Source organism: Phycomyces blakesleeanus (assembly GCF_001638985.1).
Source record: "Phycomyces blakesleeanus NRRL 1555(-) unplaced genomic scaffold PHYBLscaffold_3, whole genome shotgun sequence".
Classification (NCBI taxonomy): Eukaryota; Fungi; Mucoromycota; class Mucoromycetes; order Mucorales; family Phycomycetaceae; genus Phycomyces; species Phycomyces blakesleeanus.
The window spans coordinates 2,043,179-2,060,046 of NW_017265136.1; the positions used below are offsets into that span (position 1 = coordinate 2,043,179).

The window sequence follows — 16,868 nt, forward strand, 5'->3', positions numbered from 1 at the left end:
AGACCCCGCAAACCGTGACCGTATCCTTCGTGGTATCGACTTTACTGAATACGAGAATGCTCTATCAAATGCACTTGATATCGTTCGTGAGACTCGCGAGTACAAGACAAAAAGCAAGAACTGGATTCAAGTCGGGGACTGGCTTCAAGATGAGATCTGTCATCATCGTCTATCATCTACATTGTTTGGCCGGCCCGCTTCCCCTCCAGAGATCCCCACTAAGCCAACCGATTACTTTTCTGCAAGTCTCAAGTCTCCTGTTACCCCCCTTTCTCCAACTACTTTGGTTGCTCACGATACCCCAGCTTTCTCAGTTGCTTTGGTTGCTCCGGTTGCTCCGGTTTCTCCAGTTGCTCCTCCCACTTTAAATCCCTCACGTTCTAACTCTTTGTCTGGCTCGATTCTATCTGTTCTTTCGTTTCCTACCCGATCAAAGCCTACATCTACATCTACATCTCCTTCTCCTTCTCCAACTCGCATTCGTACACCTACATCTACACCTACACCTACATCTGTTTCTACATGCATTTCTTCATCATTTCAAGGCGCTCCTCTGCATTTCCAAAATCAATTTGGAACTTTACCCTCTACACCTATTGCATCTTCTCGTAATCCATCTTTCTCTTCTGCACCTCAATTTGTCCAATTTAACACATACAGTCCACAGCCTGATCAAGCACAGCGTACTCAAGTCAAGAGTCAAGCTAGATTTCGCTACTTTAATCCACGCAAGATGAACAAGTTTCTGTTTATTGACGAACATCCAATGATGTAGTCTTGCTTTATTTCATCACCATTTCACACTTCATTATTTTCTTTTGTTTATGTTCATGCCACAATTTTCATCTTCATTTCCATTTCCATTTCCATTTCCATTTCACACACACATTTTTTTTTCTAATTATTCTATTGCCATTCATGTAAAAGTTATGAGAAGAATATATGCTATTATTTTCATGTATACTTATAATCTAGATAGACATTCTAGCTCTTCATTAATCATCTTAAAAAAAATTGGGCTTCATGCCATAAATTACCAACCCAAAATATAATAAAAGTCTTATCCTCTTTTTTTTACTATCTAAAATATATCGAACTTTGTAAATAATTTGAAACACAAGCCTGATTTGTCTTACATGACAAAGGAATGTTAAGCAAGATAGATCGTGTCACACGCGCATAGACTCACACACAGGCCATTGTATGTGTATGTGTGTGTGTGTTTAGGATAAAGAACAATAAAAAAAAGGGTTCTACCAAACCTCATGTGGTAGAAGCTTGATTCATTCATTTATAAAGCAAACTTTATCAGTAACTTAAAGTCTAAAGCTACTTACAAGTATATTAGTATTTATAATACATACTCATCTTATACTGCTGAAGGTGTTACTATAGTGAACATAAGCTTTTTGGCATTCTATATGGAGTTACGGAGTTAGAAAGCTCAAGGAAAAAGGTATTTTGTAAACAATTTAAGCAGGGAAAATTGAAAAATAAATAAATAAGCAAAATGTAAACTTTTAGTCTGTGGCTCGTTTTATTTTTATTAATATTTTTATTAATATTTATATACCTACTTTTCTCTATATTTTATTAGGCAAAATCTGTGCTAATTTTAATCAGTAAAAAAAATGTAAGCTTCTTATCACGCTTTGTTTTTTTTGCAATATAGGAGGCCTTTACTGACTTGGACTTTAAGTCTACGACGGGTGTTTTATTAGTAATGTGCAATGAATTATTCTTGGCAATATTTTTTTCTTGAACTTGTATTATTAAAGCAAGTCCGCTATTGGCTGGAAGAACATATACGCATATATAATCTCGGATGTCATTCACCTATCGAGTTTACATAGATGCTATTTGCGAGTCAGTTACTATAAAAGATAGGTTTATTCATTGAGTTCATATACCAAGATGGTTACCTTGTAATTACATAAAGTATATTTTGAAAAACAATCCAATCAACCAAAGTAAACTTAGTTTTATCAAAAAAAAAAAGACCTTTCTTTTTTGGTTTGTTTTAGAATTCCATTCAACATATATATATATATATATATTTGAAGGGTCAAGAATACAAATTAAAGTGGTTGTATTCCCTTCAGCCTCTGTCTATTATTATTAATATTTGCACAAAAGTAAAAAATAAAAATAAAACAAGAAAGCATAAAATGGGCTATAAAGCACATCATTTATTGTCAACCTAAATGCATGTAATAATAATGAGGATAGTAATTCAACTTAATATTTTGTATAATTACTGCAAATCACCAGCTTAAAGTTTTAAATAAAATATGATTGCATTATTTGTATAATAATCTATGACCATTTCCAAAGCATGGTTACGCCGCGTATGTTACAAATGTAACTTTCTTCGTTGCATTTTGGGATTATCTTCTTGTACAAGCAATCTTAGTATCACTAGCTTTAAACCAAGGCGCGGAAATGTCTTCATGTTTTTTTTGCATGAAAATATAAAGAAAAAAAAAAGAGTGTTTGTAGGTGTGGTAAGACAAGCCATGACAGAGTACAGGAGTTTGGAAAACTAGAGTGAATATACCCCTCTAAAATTAGATTATAAACACGATTTACAATCCGGACGTTTGATACTATCGATATTTTTGTGTTCAGTTTGATTATATACAAATACACATGTATATATCATTGACTGTGTTGGTTTTGATAATGATAAAGTGACACCGCCAAAAGTTCACAATACAAACCCATACACAAGGATATATTAACTAGCTAGTAGGATTTGATAAGAGAGAAATAGATAGAGATAGAGATGTATTAAAAAAAAGCAGATACTCAGATACATTAAAAAATACAACTGGTATAATCAAAGGAAGAATGTCTTGATAGTGTCAATACTATCCAAAATTGGACTTCAAGCATTAGAGGTACAGAACCTTCTGTAGAAGAAAGTTCGTGGGATTCCCGTTTCTTTTTCCCAAAGAAAGTAAAAGGTGCAACCATAAAAGCACAGTATTTAAGTTGAAGGTTCGTGTGATAGATCATTAAGAAGAGAAAAGAAGCTAACTGGTGTTGACTAAAGGGTTTAAATGCACTCTCGTAATCGTAAAAGCCAACAAATAGAAAACAAAGCCACAGTGACAATTGAACAAGTATATATTAATGCAAGTTCTGCAGATACTTTCCAATAATTGATACCTTTGATACCTACAAATTTATGAAGTTAAAATTATCGTAAAGGCGTCTAATATTAATCGACATATGTACTGTGCACAAACGTACTTACTGTGAGATACAAGACAGACGCTTTATAAACAATTTATGTCATCAAAGTGTAGAGCTATTCCCACTCTTTTTTTTTAAAAAGATTATGCTTGAGTACCTAAATATTCTATATTAAGTCTGATTATGGTATAATACAACAAGATTGGGAGGAACAAAAGATACCTTTATACAGTACAGTAATACTACTCTTTATATATAAAATTTGATATTAGATGTCTCTAAAAACTCATCAAGAGATCCAAAAGTATATTTCATTAACACGTGGACTAACGGGATGATAAATAGACGTTCCCCCTAAACCCCAATGATTACCATTTAATGTACACAATCTATTCAAGAAAAACAAAATAACTGTAGAAAATTTAATCTTGTATGACTTGATCGTGTATATATTATTGATCGAAATCTAATGAAGAAACCACCTAATAAATCGAGCCTGTGAGCGAGATAACACACAGAACCCACACACTACTATAAGTACATCTGTGATTGGGTATTTTTGTTATAATATATCTTACACTATTGGCCAAGCAAAAAAAAACTTAGAGAGATATCCCAATGGAGATTCAGAAGGAGCTTATCTGTTTTTCTTTTCTTCTTTCTTCCCAAATTTTATAGATAATTATGTAGCTATTACTACGGAAAATAAATAGCGGTTTATAAGGTAATTCTATGGGATGTTTTTTCAAATATAGTCTTGTTTTGACCATTTACTTTATAGGAAATAATATCTATCTGATTTCTCGCAGATGTAAGGTTTTACTCATTAACTAATATACTTCTCTATATTTTATAAGTAACTGCCTATATCGGATAACACATCATAGAGCTGTAATGTACAATAAAAAAATAATGGGCTATCGATACTCTAATCTATCATATGCTCTTATATCAGATACACTATTCTACTGTACTTACCATACAACTCCTGTCTTCTTTAGTAATATAAAGCATTGCCTTCTTTTATATTTTTCAAGTCCTAGAATATTATGGACATTAACCTTTTCACTCTTTTCATCTTTACTGATTCTGGTTTCTATGCTATATATATATTAATACTCGAATTGTGGGCCAACATATCTCGGGGAAGTTATTAGAAATTATTCTCGAAAAAAAGTAGCCTTATGGGGAATAACAACTAGCTTTGATAACAAAAAACCTTTTTGCTACCAAAAAACAGTGTTATGAGATTCAGAAAGACAAGCAAAAACGTACGGTTTTGGTATTTTGATCTCAAACCAGAATCACAACACTCTCCAATAGTCCACATCCAGAAGAGTCTGCATCCCTGACTTGGAGAAAATTGCTTAAGTTTATGACTTTTTATTTGAAAAACACGAAATAATTTGTGATCTTTACATATTTGTTAATTATGAACAAAAATAACTTCCATACTGCGTGTATGAGGACTTTTCTGCGGCTAGACTAAGATGTTATCAATACATCTCTAGCGAAAAAAAAGTGTAGAAATGGGAGGACTATTTTGAAAACGTGGATTTGATGTTTATTTTATCTATACGTTTGACATGTCCAATCACCATTCTTCATGTTTTTAGCTATATTTTGTAAAACTAAAGCAAGTTCCCAGCCCTTGCTTACCTCGCTGCTCTCAAATACCAGCTGTAATATAACATGAGCTCCTAAAGTAATATTACAACCGGGGATCAATGTTTAACTGTTAATATTCTTATAAATCATTCAAGACCTACCAACCCAACTTTTTTTAGAGAACGTAACTTCGTCAATTTTAAGAATGGTTCGTGGATTAGAGAGCTTGTCACTATCTTGAACTCCAGACACACTCTTAATCAATCGAGGGATGATGACACTATTTTTAATAGGTACATAAATGTTCAAAAAGTCAGAATTACTGTAAATCCAAGTTAGAATGTTCCAGAGGGTCATTATGAAGCACAAATACTATCAGATCCCAGTATAATACTAATGGCAAACAAAGAAAAAAAAATACAAAAACCTCAAATCTGATTTTTGCCAGGTATTCTCAGAATATCATTTTTGTAATTCGCTGTATTATTTTAATAATTTAGTAAAAAAAAACTTTTATTGTTTTCTGTATTGTGTGGAGGTGAAGGGAAAAGGTAGTGCTTTGCATTAATTGCAAAAATAGAGTGGAACAAAAGTAGACTATTGAAGCGTATTTACTTTTGAATTGCAATAACAAAGAAATAAGAAAAATTGCAATTGAAGCATAAAGAATGAGTACAAGTAGTGCTTAATAAAATTGTTATAAGCCCACACCCTCTCTACTATATCGAGCTTTGGCTTTAATTCATCAGGCTAATAAAACGGACTAGAAGCAGACTGGAGGTCCAGGTTGTGAACCGGGTTAGAAGCATGGAAATAAATGAGGTATAAAGCGGGGTTCATTTTTTTTGTTAAACTTTGTCGACACGACAGTTTAATATCATAGGGGAGCTGATGAGAAATCGATACAAGCTTACACCCTTTTTAGTTTTAAAGATTTATATGGAAACTGCTGGAATTGCTTTCAGATTTTATTTGCTTTAAGTCCTTGTTTGGAATAAAGTCGAAATTTTTATGTGGGTTTAAAGATTCTATGTAAAGAAACTGCTAGAGTTGCTCCAAGCAGTAGCTTAATATATACATATATATCTAATGTACAATACTCGATGTTTTTATATTGTTACCTTTAACTTTAATGGGATAGTCTTTGTTCTTTTCAAATACTAAAAATATACAACTCGTTTTAGGTGGATGAAAATTCCACAAAAAAAAGGTCAGCCAGGAACTCAGGTCCAAATTTGACACCTGTTTTTTTTTATTTCTGCAGGGTAAAATATTGACAGGGTCAATAAACCTTGAAGTCTCGCTAAAAAAATGTTTAGAATTTGTTTACGCTATAGTTCCCTGATCTCAAGGCATCGTCTTCAAACATGCACTTCCCAAAATATATTAATGCGGTCAATGCACGCATCCCAGGTTCAAAAAAATGTAGATGTAGACGAAGTTCATCGCATTCCACCTCAATTGAATTATAAGTATCTTGCCGAGAATGCCGAAGCGGTTGAAGATAATATGCGAAAAAGAAATTATGACGGGAATTCTGCTCAGTTACTCAAGAAATTGTACCTGTCTCAAATCCAAAGTCTGTCAGACGCTGAACAGTTCAAAATTCAGCGCGATGAAGTAAATAAGCAGATCCGATCGGCAAAGAGCAAGGATGAGCGACAGATTTACATTGACCAAGCAAAACATCTCAAAGAGCAGCTCAGAGTAGCAGAAGAAAAAGCTTCTGCAATTGAAGCTGAAATGGTCACTCAGGCTTTAATGATTCCCAATGACACTCATCCTGACGTTCCTATTGGTCCTGAAGAGAACGCCAAGATTCTCAAGATTGTGGGTGAAAAGAGAACTGAGAGTTATCCTCTGTTAGATCACCTTACGTTGATGGAACGTCTAGACCTTGTTGACTTCCAACAAGCTGCTCTTGTAACAGGGTCCAAGTTTTTCTATCTCAAGAATTCTGGTGTCTGGCTTGAATTTGCTTTGATCCAGTACGCCATGGATAAGGCTGCTAGCCGTGGATTTACGCCTATAATTACTCCAGACGTAGTAAGAACATCGATTGCATACGGATGTGGATTCCAACCCCGTAAGAAGGAATCATCTCAAATTTATGACATCTCAACAACCAGCACTGTCAATACTACCACACCAAAATTGTGCTTGGCGGGTACAGCTGAGATCCCACTTGCCGGAATGTATGCTAAGAAGATGATCAATGAAGACGAGCTACCCAAGCGTATGGTTGGTTTCGGGCGGGCTTTCCGTGCAGAGGCTGGTCATGGATCAGCAGAAGAGAGAGGTCTTTACAGAGTTCATCAGTTCTCGAAAGTTGAATTATTTGCAGTAGCAGCACCAGGTCAGAGTGATGGCATTTTACAAGAATTCAGAGAATTACAAGAGGAACTCTTTACTGAGCTTGGACTATGCTTTAGGTAATATTTTCTTCTTTCTTTCTTTACGTTAGCTGTATATTGTGTAAAGTATACTTGAACTAAACCGGGGTTTTTTAGAGTACTCGATATGCCAACAGAAGAACTAGGTGCTAGTGCATATAGAAAATACGACATTGAAGCTTGGATGCCAGGAAGAGAAGCATGGGGAGAGGTGAATAGCTGGATTTTGGTATATGGTCCTAATACTAAGCCTAGTACTGATAAAAAAAAATTCGTGTATTAGATTTGCTCAACATCGAACTGTACTGATTACCAAACCAGACGCTTGGATATCAGATATCTTTCTTCTCAGTTCAAGGAAAACGTTGGTCCTAAAGACGTTAGAGTGCCATGGCACATAAAAGAGAAATGGGTGAACTATTGTCATACTCTGAATGGAACAGCAATGGCAGTTCCTAGAGTGATTATTGCTTTGGTTGAGACTTATCAGCAAGAAGATGGCACAATTAAGGTACCAGAAGTACTTCGAAAGTGGATCCCTGGACAACCTTCAATCTTAAAGTAAAAAAAAAGAAAAGAAATACAGACCAAAAAAAAGTACAAATTAATAATATATATAATATATCATTTTTATATTTTATCTAAGAGTATGACATAGTTCTTTATATTAAACTTGCGGGCTCAATCGTAAGGATTAATTACATATATATATATATATATTTATAATACATTCATGATGTCTCTATGGAAAAGGTCCGTGCACCTGAGACACACGGGGTGTATCTAGCTCTTTTTACTTGTCCCGCCCTCGGTCCTTTGTTCGTTAGTGTGACTTTCAGAGAGCCTTCCCCATCTTCTATCCTTACTTGTTCCTGAAGATGAAAGTGACATTCAAAGAGACCCAGCCAAAGAAGGTAATTCAATCCTTCGCATTCACAATCACATTCAGCCCATCCAAAACAACTATAATTAAATCGAGCTAAATTGCAGACGGCCAAAAATGAGGAGATTGCGTTCGACCTAAATGCTATGCTTGCACAAGAAATCGAGCATTTGAATAGAGACACCCCAGAAGACCGCAGAGTAAAAGAGGCAGTGATTATGGAAAAGGCAGATCCCAATAAGCTCAGAACTGATGACGATAGCGATGATAGTTCATCAGATAGCGAGGCTGCGGCCCCTCCTCCACCCCGTGAGAGACGCCGTTATTACTACGAAGATGACGAGTATGAAGATGACCTGGCTGTTCGTGATCCCGAACTTTTCAAGATCACAGAGAGTAACAGACAGATTATTATTGAAGACATGCCAGCTGTAGAAGAAACAAAGCCTGGAAAGCAGTTCAGAAGACCTCTTGAGCTTGTGTTCTCTGAACCACCAGTGACAATCACAGAAACTAACCGTATTATTGTCACCATGACCTACGGAAACTCTACAGTTCACACCACAAAAAAGTCGAGAAAGTATTTAATGGCATATGATGGTGGAGAAGAGAGCAAATATGCTATGCACTGGGCAATGGGAACGATGCTGCGAAGTGGTGATGAAGTTCATGTTGTAGGCGTAATCAATCTGGAAGAAGATGTTGATGATATGGATGAGGATGAGAAAAAAAGACTCTGGCAGGAGGTTAGGACTCGTGTACTACCCAAGCTATTGATAACTCATACTATAGATGTTTGCAGATGGACCGTAATTCAAAGACGCTGATTTCCAACGTCCGAACAGTGCTAGGAGATATGCTGTTGTACAACATCAAGATCGCTCTTTACACAATTGCTGGACAAACTAAGGAAGCACTTTTGAATGTGGTAAGAAAATAAAAATAAACTATAAATTAACTTTAATGCTTGTAAACAGCTTCTAAAAAGAGTATACTTTATGTAGATAAGTGAAACTCCATTGACGATGGTTGTATGTGGTTCTAGAGACCGCGGATCATTAAAAGGGTAAATAAACGTGAATAACTATGTACTGATAGGATATTATCGAGCAAATAACTTATCTTATGTGTATAGCATGCTAATGGGAAGCGTTTCCACTTTCTTGGTCCACAACTCTCCTGTGCCTGTATCTGTGGTGCGTCCTCAAAAAACTGAAAAGAAGAGCAAAAAGAAACTGACTGCAGCTCAAAAATTGAGTCAAAGTGTGCGCAATGGCCAGCTTAAAGTAGACGAAGCTGAAGGAGCTGTCCCAAGTATCAACGGACATGATGGAATCTAGTCTTACCTCCAAATATACTTTCTCATTATATAATATATATCTACGTTATAAACCTTTTACATTCCATATTGAATCTAATATTTCACACTGTCAATGTACACATATTCTCTGCTATTTAAATTTCGGGTTGGAATGGTCTACCAGTCACAATACCCCTTTCTTTATACAATCTTAGTATCTCATCATGACAAAGTCTGATGAGATTATACCTCCTGAATTCACTGATCATGTTCATCCCTGGGAAGAGATTCGTCATTTTGTGTGTAAGTATTTTTTAAAAACTATGATAATTAACAACAGTATTTAACCTTATTTTAGTAACCAACCAAATCACGTCGCTTCGTCGTAATAAAGCTGATCAGAAGATATACCGTGATTGGATGACAGAAACTCTCCCAAAGTACAAAACCATTGAGAATTACTTGCTTACGGAGAAACTGAAATTCTCGGATTCTGTTGATGGGAAGCCTAATGTTATTATCTTGCCAAATGACTTTCCGTATTCTGTGGATCCTGGTATCAAGCACGTCTTGTTGTGGTCCCAGGTACCTTTAAGTAAAGAATATGTAATTCAGTTACTGGAAGAAAACTTTGGAAGCGATAAGTGGGAATGGGTTTATTTTGTAAACCCCCCAGAAACCCAAAGTGTTCGATTACTGCCCCACGTCCATGTATTTATGCGGCCCCACACCCACACCCACACCTAGACCTAGATATACTCTAATTTGATTTCTCTGATTTATATATAAATAAAAGCTTATATTCGCTTTCCTATAAAGATATATTGTGTTCAATCCAATTTATTCAATAAATTTATTATTTGAAAGTCTTATTTCTTTTTTTTCTTTGATTATCGGCAGCATCTTTAAGCTTCTTTACTGGTATTGAGTGACAAGTAGAAGTGTTTTCTTCTTTATTTAGAAAAAAAAAGAATAAAAAGGAACAAGCAGGAGACGACTGATTTATATATAAAGAACCTGAACGACGTCATTCATATAGAAGAAAAAAAAGATAGATAAACTGGAAATATTAAAGTTATGTCTTACTCTGACTTCCGGTTTATATTAATTACTTTTATTTTCACTCTATTTCTAAAAGTGAATCTCATCCCGAGTAAACGATGAACTTCCTTTGGTCATTAGGATCACCCAAGAAGACTGTAAGCCCTAAAACACACATACACACACACACACGCATATATACATATATATATATACCAAGCTCGACACCAGAATTCTTATATATTATCGTTATTATTTTATTTTATTATTTATTTATTTTTAAAAAAAAAAGGAGCCAGTGCCAAATGGCCTTGTACCAACTACCCCATCTCAACAGTCTTTCAGACCTATGAACAATGCATTTCGTAAAGGTGTTCAATACAACAGTATGTTCAGTGTAATTACCAAAACGATGCATTCCAATTCATAATTATTATTTGATTATACTTGCATATAGTGAAGGTTGTTTTACGCGGTGATGTCATGACAGGAAAATCATTACTTTGTATGTAAAAAGACACGCTCATTCCGACCTATGCTTTATATTTGAATAACGTCTTTCTTTTTATTATTATTATTTTAAAAATCCATATATCAGTTAATCGTCTTCAAGGAGAAGAATATGAAGAGACTTACCAATCTACGCCACAAATCCAAGTAGCCAATATTCCCTGGCAATACAAAGGTAACAAAGCAAAAAAAAAGAGAGAGAGTAGCCACTTTGACTGGTGAATAAAGGAATAGAATCATCTGTTTTAAACAAATTATGGTATATAGATAGCAATGATATTGTCAAGATAGAGATTTGGGATGTAGTCGATAAGGCTCACAACAATAGCTCCAAGAAAGGAGACGGCGCAATTAAGCTTCAACATGGCGCCATTCCAGAAGACACACCTGCTGCATCAAACACAACCGAGTCTACTGAACTTGCGTTGGACGCTTCGACTGTAGATGTCTATAGAAATGCTCAGGCAGCATTGTTCTTATTTGACGTGACAAAACCATGGACATTTGATTATGTAAATCAAGAATTAGCCAATGTTCCAAGCAACATGGCTGTTCTTATTCTTGTAAGTCGTATGTAGAATTCAAATGGCATCTTTTGACGTAGATAGAATGTACAAATCCACTAAATTTATTCATATATATACGCGTGTGTTCAGGGCAACTTTTGTGATAAGAGGTAGGTATGTAAAAAAATATAGATTTATCTTACAACGCATTAAGAGTCAAAAGCTGAGATTATATCAAAATATAGAGTGGATCTACGTGCTTTTATTGGTTGTATCAATGTTTTCTAAGCAGAATATATATGTATTCTTTTTTTATAGTCAGGAACGCAAAGTCACCACAGAAGAAATTCACGCTACACTATATGAGCACAATAAGCAGCGGATTGATGATGGAGCTATCAAACCTAATCTTATTCGCTATGCAGAGACGAGCCTAAAGTCCGGAATGGGGTTAAAATATATATACGAATACTTTGGTGTTCCATTTTTACAATTAATGGTGAGCTTCGATATAGTAAGGCAAGCAAAAGCCGATACTAATCTGGGTTAAAATTATGAATCAGATGGATACATTGAGAAAGCAGTTGGAGATCAAGTCGCATGAGATAATAGATCTGCTTGTTGGATTGGATTCACAAGAAGATGTTCCTGATAGTATGAGAAGAAGAAGAGGCCAAGACAACTTTGACCAACGTAGGCTAAAAATTAATGATGTGTTTTATTTAAAAAAGAAGAAAAGAAAAGAGAAAAAACGGCCATTAAGTCTAGTTTGATTAGCTGCTGAACCTCATCTGGCACGTCAACGGGAAGAATTAAAAGAAGCATGGGAAAATGAACTCGAGGAGCTGGAGAAGCATCGTAAAGTATCTTAATAGCATAAATGGTAATAGCAGTACCTCACCTCCTTTGCCTTAGAATCCCCTCTGCTGGATATTAGCCACGAAGCGTTTGCTAGACAAGACACGCCCTCACCTCCCATTGCACCCGTAAAGATACAAAAAAGACAGGGCTCACTTGTACCTCCTACCGAAACTCCGCCACCTGTTGTCGATCATTTAGACTCTGGCTCCTTGGAAGATGACTGGTTTGGAGACGATGGAGGAAAAGATGATTCTTTTAAACTTCCTCTCAATTTAAAATCATCGGCAGCAGACTCAGACAATGAGTATGACGGAAATCCTATGGTGGCTGGAGATGAGGATGTGGAATCGGTTGAATACTTTAACGACACAACATCTCACCCACGTGTGGAACGCTTGGCTTCGCTTCAGATAATCTCAGACGATGAAAAAGAAGAAGAAGAGAAACAGGGTGTTGTGTCCACAACTTATAGAAGTGAACTAGACGATGTGTGGACAATGTCAAACAATACAAACGAAGACATACGCCCAGTAGACATTGGGTCTGAGAGTGATGAAGATATATTACCCAGACTCAATAGCGAGAACTTTGGAGATTCGTTTGCCGCAGATCGGTTACGCGTGGATTCATCGTTTGGCTTTGGGGTCTATGAAGAAATTGGGGGAGACGGTGGCAATCCTTGGAGTCTTGACAAAAATACCCGAGATGAACATTCGCATTCGCATGAGCCAGAAGACGTAAGTTTTTTTTTCTTTCTATTGACTTTATTTATACAACTTAAGTGATATGAGCGATTTACTAAATGGTTTATTGGTAATATATATTGACCAGCTACAAAAAACTGTCCTCGTACAAGACGACCAGCCAGTAAAGGAGAGTATAGTCAAGGAAATAGGAGACATCCCCAAGAAGAAGAAGCCGTCAAAAAAAAAGTCAAAGGAGTCTTCGGGAAAAAAAAAGAAATCAAAGAGAGCTAATGCCTAAAGAGACTAGAAGAAAATGAAGCAGAATGAATGAAAAGGGGAGAAAACCTTCAAGGTATTTGTAACAATAATAATAATAAAAATCTATACGAATTGTTCTTTATATAAATATTCGTAGATTAAAGAAGTATATAAAAAAAAGGGGGCTTTTATAATACGCATTTAGACGTCAAGTTCGTTTAGTCACAAGAGAATTCCAACTAAGAAATTGAAGACTCCTCTCTTTTGAAGAATGTCTTTAATGCTTGGCAGAGGATAATTTAGACATTCTGTGAGTTGGAATTGCTTCTTGCACACGACAGCAAAATCAACTTTCTCGGGTAATTAGCGATCGCCGGTACTGTAGGCACAATAAACCTTGTTAATCAGAGTGTGGATAATGTATTGACACCTTCATATGCACTCTATTGTTGTTGTTGCTGTTTTGTGTCTGTCCAAATATCGCTACCAGCCGAAAGCAGAGGACTCCGGAAATCTAATATTCAAACCCCATCATCATCATATAGATGGACTTGTACGATACGTTTTTTTCTTGGTTGTTATAGCAACAACATCTTTGCTTCGTAATCATGAGCTATACATTTATTACAAGTGCCATTTCCTCTCCTTTGTTATATTGACTTTTTATGGAGAATTTGATCGTCCAAAGTATGGATGAACAAACCTGGGGACTTTTTTTTTTTAAAAAAAAAAAAGACAACCGGAAACGCTGGTCCTCCTTTAATTTCTTCTCTTTATTGTTCTTGATTATTTTCGAATTCCTCTTTCTCATAATTCTTTGATATGATATCGTCATCTTCCGTTAGGTAAAGAACAGAAAAACACATACACACAACGTTTGATGCGTGAATAGTTACTGACTAGAATGGTCGGTAGAGTGGCTGTTCGTGTCAGACCATTGACTGAGCAAGAAAAACAAACAAATGGGGGCCAAAAGATAGAAATCACTCCAAATCAGCCTCAAATTTCTGTGGGATCCAACCGACTATTCACATTCGATTATGTTTATCCGCCCTCAGCAAACCAAGAACAAGTTTACACCACGTGTGTTATACCACTTTTGAGTAGCTTTGTGAAAGGGTAAGAAATATTATATGACTTTTTGTATGAACACATATATTATATGTATTGTTGTGTATGTGTGTGTACAGGCACAAATGGGTTCAACTGATACTAATATTGTTTGTTGTTGTTTTTATTGTTGTGCTCCCCAGTTACAATGCTACTATTCTTGCTTATGGGTAAATTTACTCAGCCCCAAAACACAAAATAATTGAGACATATCCTACAAAACAAAAACAAAAAGCGACTAACTATAAAATTCTTCCACCTACGATATTTTACATTCTATAGTCAGACAGGCAGCGGAAAGACTTACAGTATGGGTATCGGGATAGATTCCACTAACAACGAGCTACATCGTGGAATCGTTCCTCGGTTTGTCTATTCACTCTTTGAGCGCGTGGAAAGCATGCGGTCTGTCTACCATTCATGCCAGATATTTGTTTCATTTTTGGAATTGCACAATGAGGATCTTGTGGACCTTTTGAGCCCTGTGAAACGTGAGGGACTCAACCTGTGCATCCGTGAAGATAGCCATGGACAAATATCTTGGACCGGCGTACGAGAAGAGGTTGTGACTACACCCAAAGAACTTCTTAGGCAAGTTGAGAACCGTAATTTGAATTATGTGCGTGTCCAGTCAAAACTTACTAGTATACTAGCTTCCTAAGCATGGGTTCAATGGCCCGGAAAACAGCCAGCACAGATATGAACAATGTGTCTTCAAGATCGCATGCTATATTTTCAGTCATTTTGAAACAAACCATAGTTTCTAAAGATAGTCAAAGTATGGATGAGACAGGCGTTAAGAAGCTGGTCTCGAAATTTCATTTTGTCGACTTGGCCGGATCGGAAAGAGTAAGCAAAAGATTAACCTGTCCTTAGCTGCAATAGCGTTGTGGTGTTAATCGGTCGATATATATATATATATACGCAATCATAGTTAAAACGGACAAACGCCATTGGAGACCGTGCGAAGGAGGGCATCTCTATTAATGCCGGGCTCTCTGCCCTAGGAAATGTCATTTCTGCCCTTGGAGATGTTTCTAGACGGGCATCACACATCCCTTATCGCGATTCTAAACTCACTCGCTTACTTCAAGACAGTTTAGGAGGCAGCAGTCAAACCCTGATGTTAGCATGTGCCTCTCCATCGGAACTTAATACAGCCGAAACCCTCAACACACTAAAATATGCCAACCGAGCCAGGAATATCCGTAATAAGGTTGTGGTAAATCAGCAACTTGAACAAGAAGAGAAGAGCCTCAAGGCTACCGTCAGTCAATTGAAAGAAGAGCTCAAGGGAACAAACGAATTCCTGCGTGCCGTCAATGATGAAATGGACACATTAAAGATAGAGAACGATAATCTGCAAGCCATGGTGACAAAACTTCAAATATCACTAGTGGCTGTAGAAGAAGAGAGAAATAAGTTAAGAGCTCAAATAAAAATGCAGGTAAAGGCAAAGGAACAGGCACAAGTACAGATGCAAACGCAAGCAGAAGTACAGGCACAAGTACAGGCACAAGTACAAGCACAAGTACAAGCACAAGTACAAGCACAGGTACAAGCACAAGTGCAAGCACAAGTACAAGCACAGGTTCAAGCGTACACAAGAGCACAAGCTCAAGCTCAAGTTCAAGCACAGATACAAGCGCAGGCGCAGGCGCAGGCAATAGAAGAAGCAACCGAAGTGTCAGTAGCTACGGGGGGTTCAAGTCGGCTTGTGGAAGCATATCGATCAAGACAAGCCAAAAAAAGTATATCTAACTCTACAACAGACGAACCATACAATACACCGTCTGTTAATTCCCTTTTGGAACCACCTTCACCACGGCCTCTGTCGAGATCTATGTTCAAGAAGCGATCAGAAAAGCCTTCAACACCGATACTTAAATTAATTAGGCCTATCAAATCCACCAGATCGACAAAGATGGTAAAACCGACCAAAATCATCAGGCAGGGCTTGCGATCTCCACGTCTTCCGGCGTCTCCCTTGAACCCTTCTCACGAAATAAACCATACTACCAAAAATCTGGGATTAAACAAGGCTTCACAGAGTATTTTAAAGCCACCAAATGTACTTTCAACCTCACGATTATGCCGGGAAGATATCGAACTGCTACTTCAGGAGTCACAACATGCCCGGCGATCCATTCGGCAAGTTAAAGTTAAAATGAGAGAAGATGCTGAATTTTTGAAAGCATTCAAGGTCAAGATACAAACAAAGATATATGTCTTTTTTTTCTGGACATTTTATTATTGTACTGATTTCTCTTTCGTTGTATTACCTAGGCATCTGCAACTTATTATAGCTGTATAGATACAAAGGATAATAACCGAAACGATCTTTTAATGGATATACCGTGGGATATGATGTCTCCGACCTATCGATTTTTAAACAAAGAAGTATGAAATGGAATTTGTCATCTTTGTATTCTTATTTACTAATCACATGGACTTTTATCTTCATAAACCAAAACCAAAAAACAGCGCATATGCTTAGGAAATATGTTCATGTCA

General features: G+C 36.5%; 6 protein-coding genes across 6 annotated transcripts; 5 read left to right on the forward strand and 1 right to left on the reverse strand.

Annotated features, from left to right (window-relative positions):
- Nucleotides 1-4,062: 4,062 nt before the first annotated feature.
- PHYBLDRAFT_163854 (hypothetical protein) lies at nucleotides 4,063-5,163 on the reverse strand (the record flags this gene model as incomplete). The annotated part of the gene is made up of 5 exons (XM_018434883.1): nucleotides 4,063-4,087; nucleotides 4,177-4,294; nucleotides 4,474-4,577; nucleotides 4,778-4,898; nucleotides 4,968-5,163. The coding sequence occupies 5 exons, from the start codon at nucleotides 5,161-5,163 to the stop codon at nucleotides 4,063-4,065; spliced, it is 564 nt and encodes a 187-aa protein (XP_018296802.1).
- Nucleotides 5,164-6,195: 1,032 nt separating this feature from the next.
- On the forward strand, nucleotides 6,196-7,764 carry PHYBLDRAFT_154454 (hypothetical protein; the record flags this gene model as incomplete). The annotated part of the gene is made up of 3 exons (XM_018433327.1): nucleotides 6,196-7,238; nucleotides 7,317-7,410; nucleotides 7,483-7,764. The coding sequence occupies 3 exons, from the start codon at nucleotides 6,196-6,198 to the stop codon at nucleotides 7,762-7,764; spliced, it is 1,419 nt and encodes a 472-aa protein (XP_018296803.1).
- A 284-nt stretch (nucleotides 7,765-8,048) lies between these two features.
- Nucleotides 8,049-9,479, forward strand: PHYBLDRAFT_157643 (hypothetical protein). Its single transcript, XM_018433655.1, has 5 exons — nucleotides 8,049-8,113; nucleotides 8,190-8,828; nucleotides 8,885-9,010; nucleotides 9,087-9,148; nucleotides 9,218-9,479. The coding sequence occupies exons 1-5, from the start codon at nucleotides 8,078-8,080 to the stop codon at nucleotides 9,420-9,422; spliced, it is 1,068 nt and encodes a 355-aa protein (XP_018296804.1). The 5' UTR covers nucleotides 8,049-8,077; the 3' UTR covers nucleotides 9,423-9,479.
- A 127-nt stretch (nucleotides 9,480-9,606) lies between these two features.
- On the forward strand, nucleotides 9,607-10,129 carry PHYBLDRAFT_140823 (hypothetical protein; the record flags this gene model as incomplete). The annotated part of the gene is made up of 2 exons (XM_018430463.1): nucleotides 9,607-9,685; nucleotides 9,741-10,129. 2 exons carry the CDS (start codon nucleotides 9,607-9,609, stop codon nucleotides 10,127-10,129), a joined length of 468 nt encoding a protein of 155 aa, XP_018296805.1.
- A 356-nt stretch (nucleotides 10,130-10,485) lies between these two features.
- On the forward strand, nucleotides 10,486-13,306 carry PHYBLDRAFT_179691 (hypothetical protein). The gene is made up of 11 exons (XM_018438193.1): nucleotides 10,486-10,581; nucleotides 10,716-10,809; nucleotides 10,881-10,928; nucleotides 11,022-11,108; nucleotides 11,201-11,496; nucleotides 11,590-11,609; nucleotides 11,758-11,938; nucleotides 12,003-12,132; nucleotides 12,217-12,297; nucleotides 12,355-13,037; nucleotides 13,132-13,306. The coding sequence occupies exons 1-11, from the start codon at nucleotides 10,543-10,545 to the stop codon at nucleotides 13,282-13,284; spliced, it is 1,812 nt and encodes a 603-aa protein (XP_018296806.1). The 5' UTR covers nucleotides 10,486-10,542; the 3' UTR covers nucleotides 13,285-13,306.
- Nucleotides 13,307-14,030: 724 nt separating this feature from the next.
- On the forward strand, nucleotides 14,031-15,582 carry PHYBLDRAFT_29641 (hypothetical protein; the record flags this gene model as incomplete). Its single annotated transcript, XM_018439951.1, has 6 exons — nucleotides 14,031-14,089; nucleotides 14,160-14,363; nucleotides 14,498-14,524; nucleotides 14,637-14,945; nucleotides 15,008-15,203; nucleotides 15,289-15,582. Coding segments are annotated over exons 1-6 (1,053 nt in total), but the record flags the coding sequence as incomplete, so codon positions are not given.
- Nucleotides 15,583-16,868: the final 1,286 nt, after the last annotated feature.

What these genes read in the sequence shown, in the direction of transcription:
- PHYBLDRAFT_157643 (XM_018433655.1), top strand. Translation starts at nt 8,078, where the DNA reads ATGAAAGTGACATTCAAAGAGACCCAGCCAAAGAAG. An exon ending in AAGAGACCCAGCCAAAGAAG is followed by an intron (nt 8,114 to 8,189) that starts GTAATTCAATCC and finishes GCTAAATTGCAG; the next exon opens with ACGGCCAAAAATGAGGAGAT. An exon ending in GACCGCGGATCATTAAAAGG is followed by an intron (nt 9,149 to 9,217) that starts GTAAATAAACGT and finishes TTATGTGTATAG; the next exon opens with CATGCTAATGGGAAGCGTTT.
- PHYBLDRAFT_179691 (XM_018438193.1), top strand. Translation starts at nt 10,543, where the DNA reads ATGAACTTCCTTTGGTCATTAGGATCACCCAAGAAGACT. An exon ending in TATTCCCTGGCAATACAAAG is followed by an intron (nt 11,109 to 11,200) that starts GTAACAAAGCAA and finishes TATGGTATATAG; the next exon opens with ATAGCAATGATATTGTCAAG. An exon ending in ACATGGCTGTTCTTATTCTT is followed by an intron (nt 11,497 to 11,589) that starts GTAAGTCGTATG and finishes GCGTGTGTTCAG; the next exon opens with GGCAACTTTTGTGATAAGAG.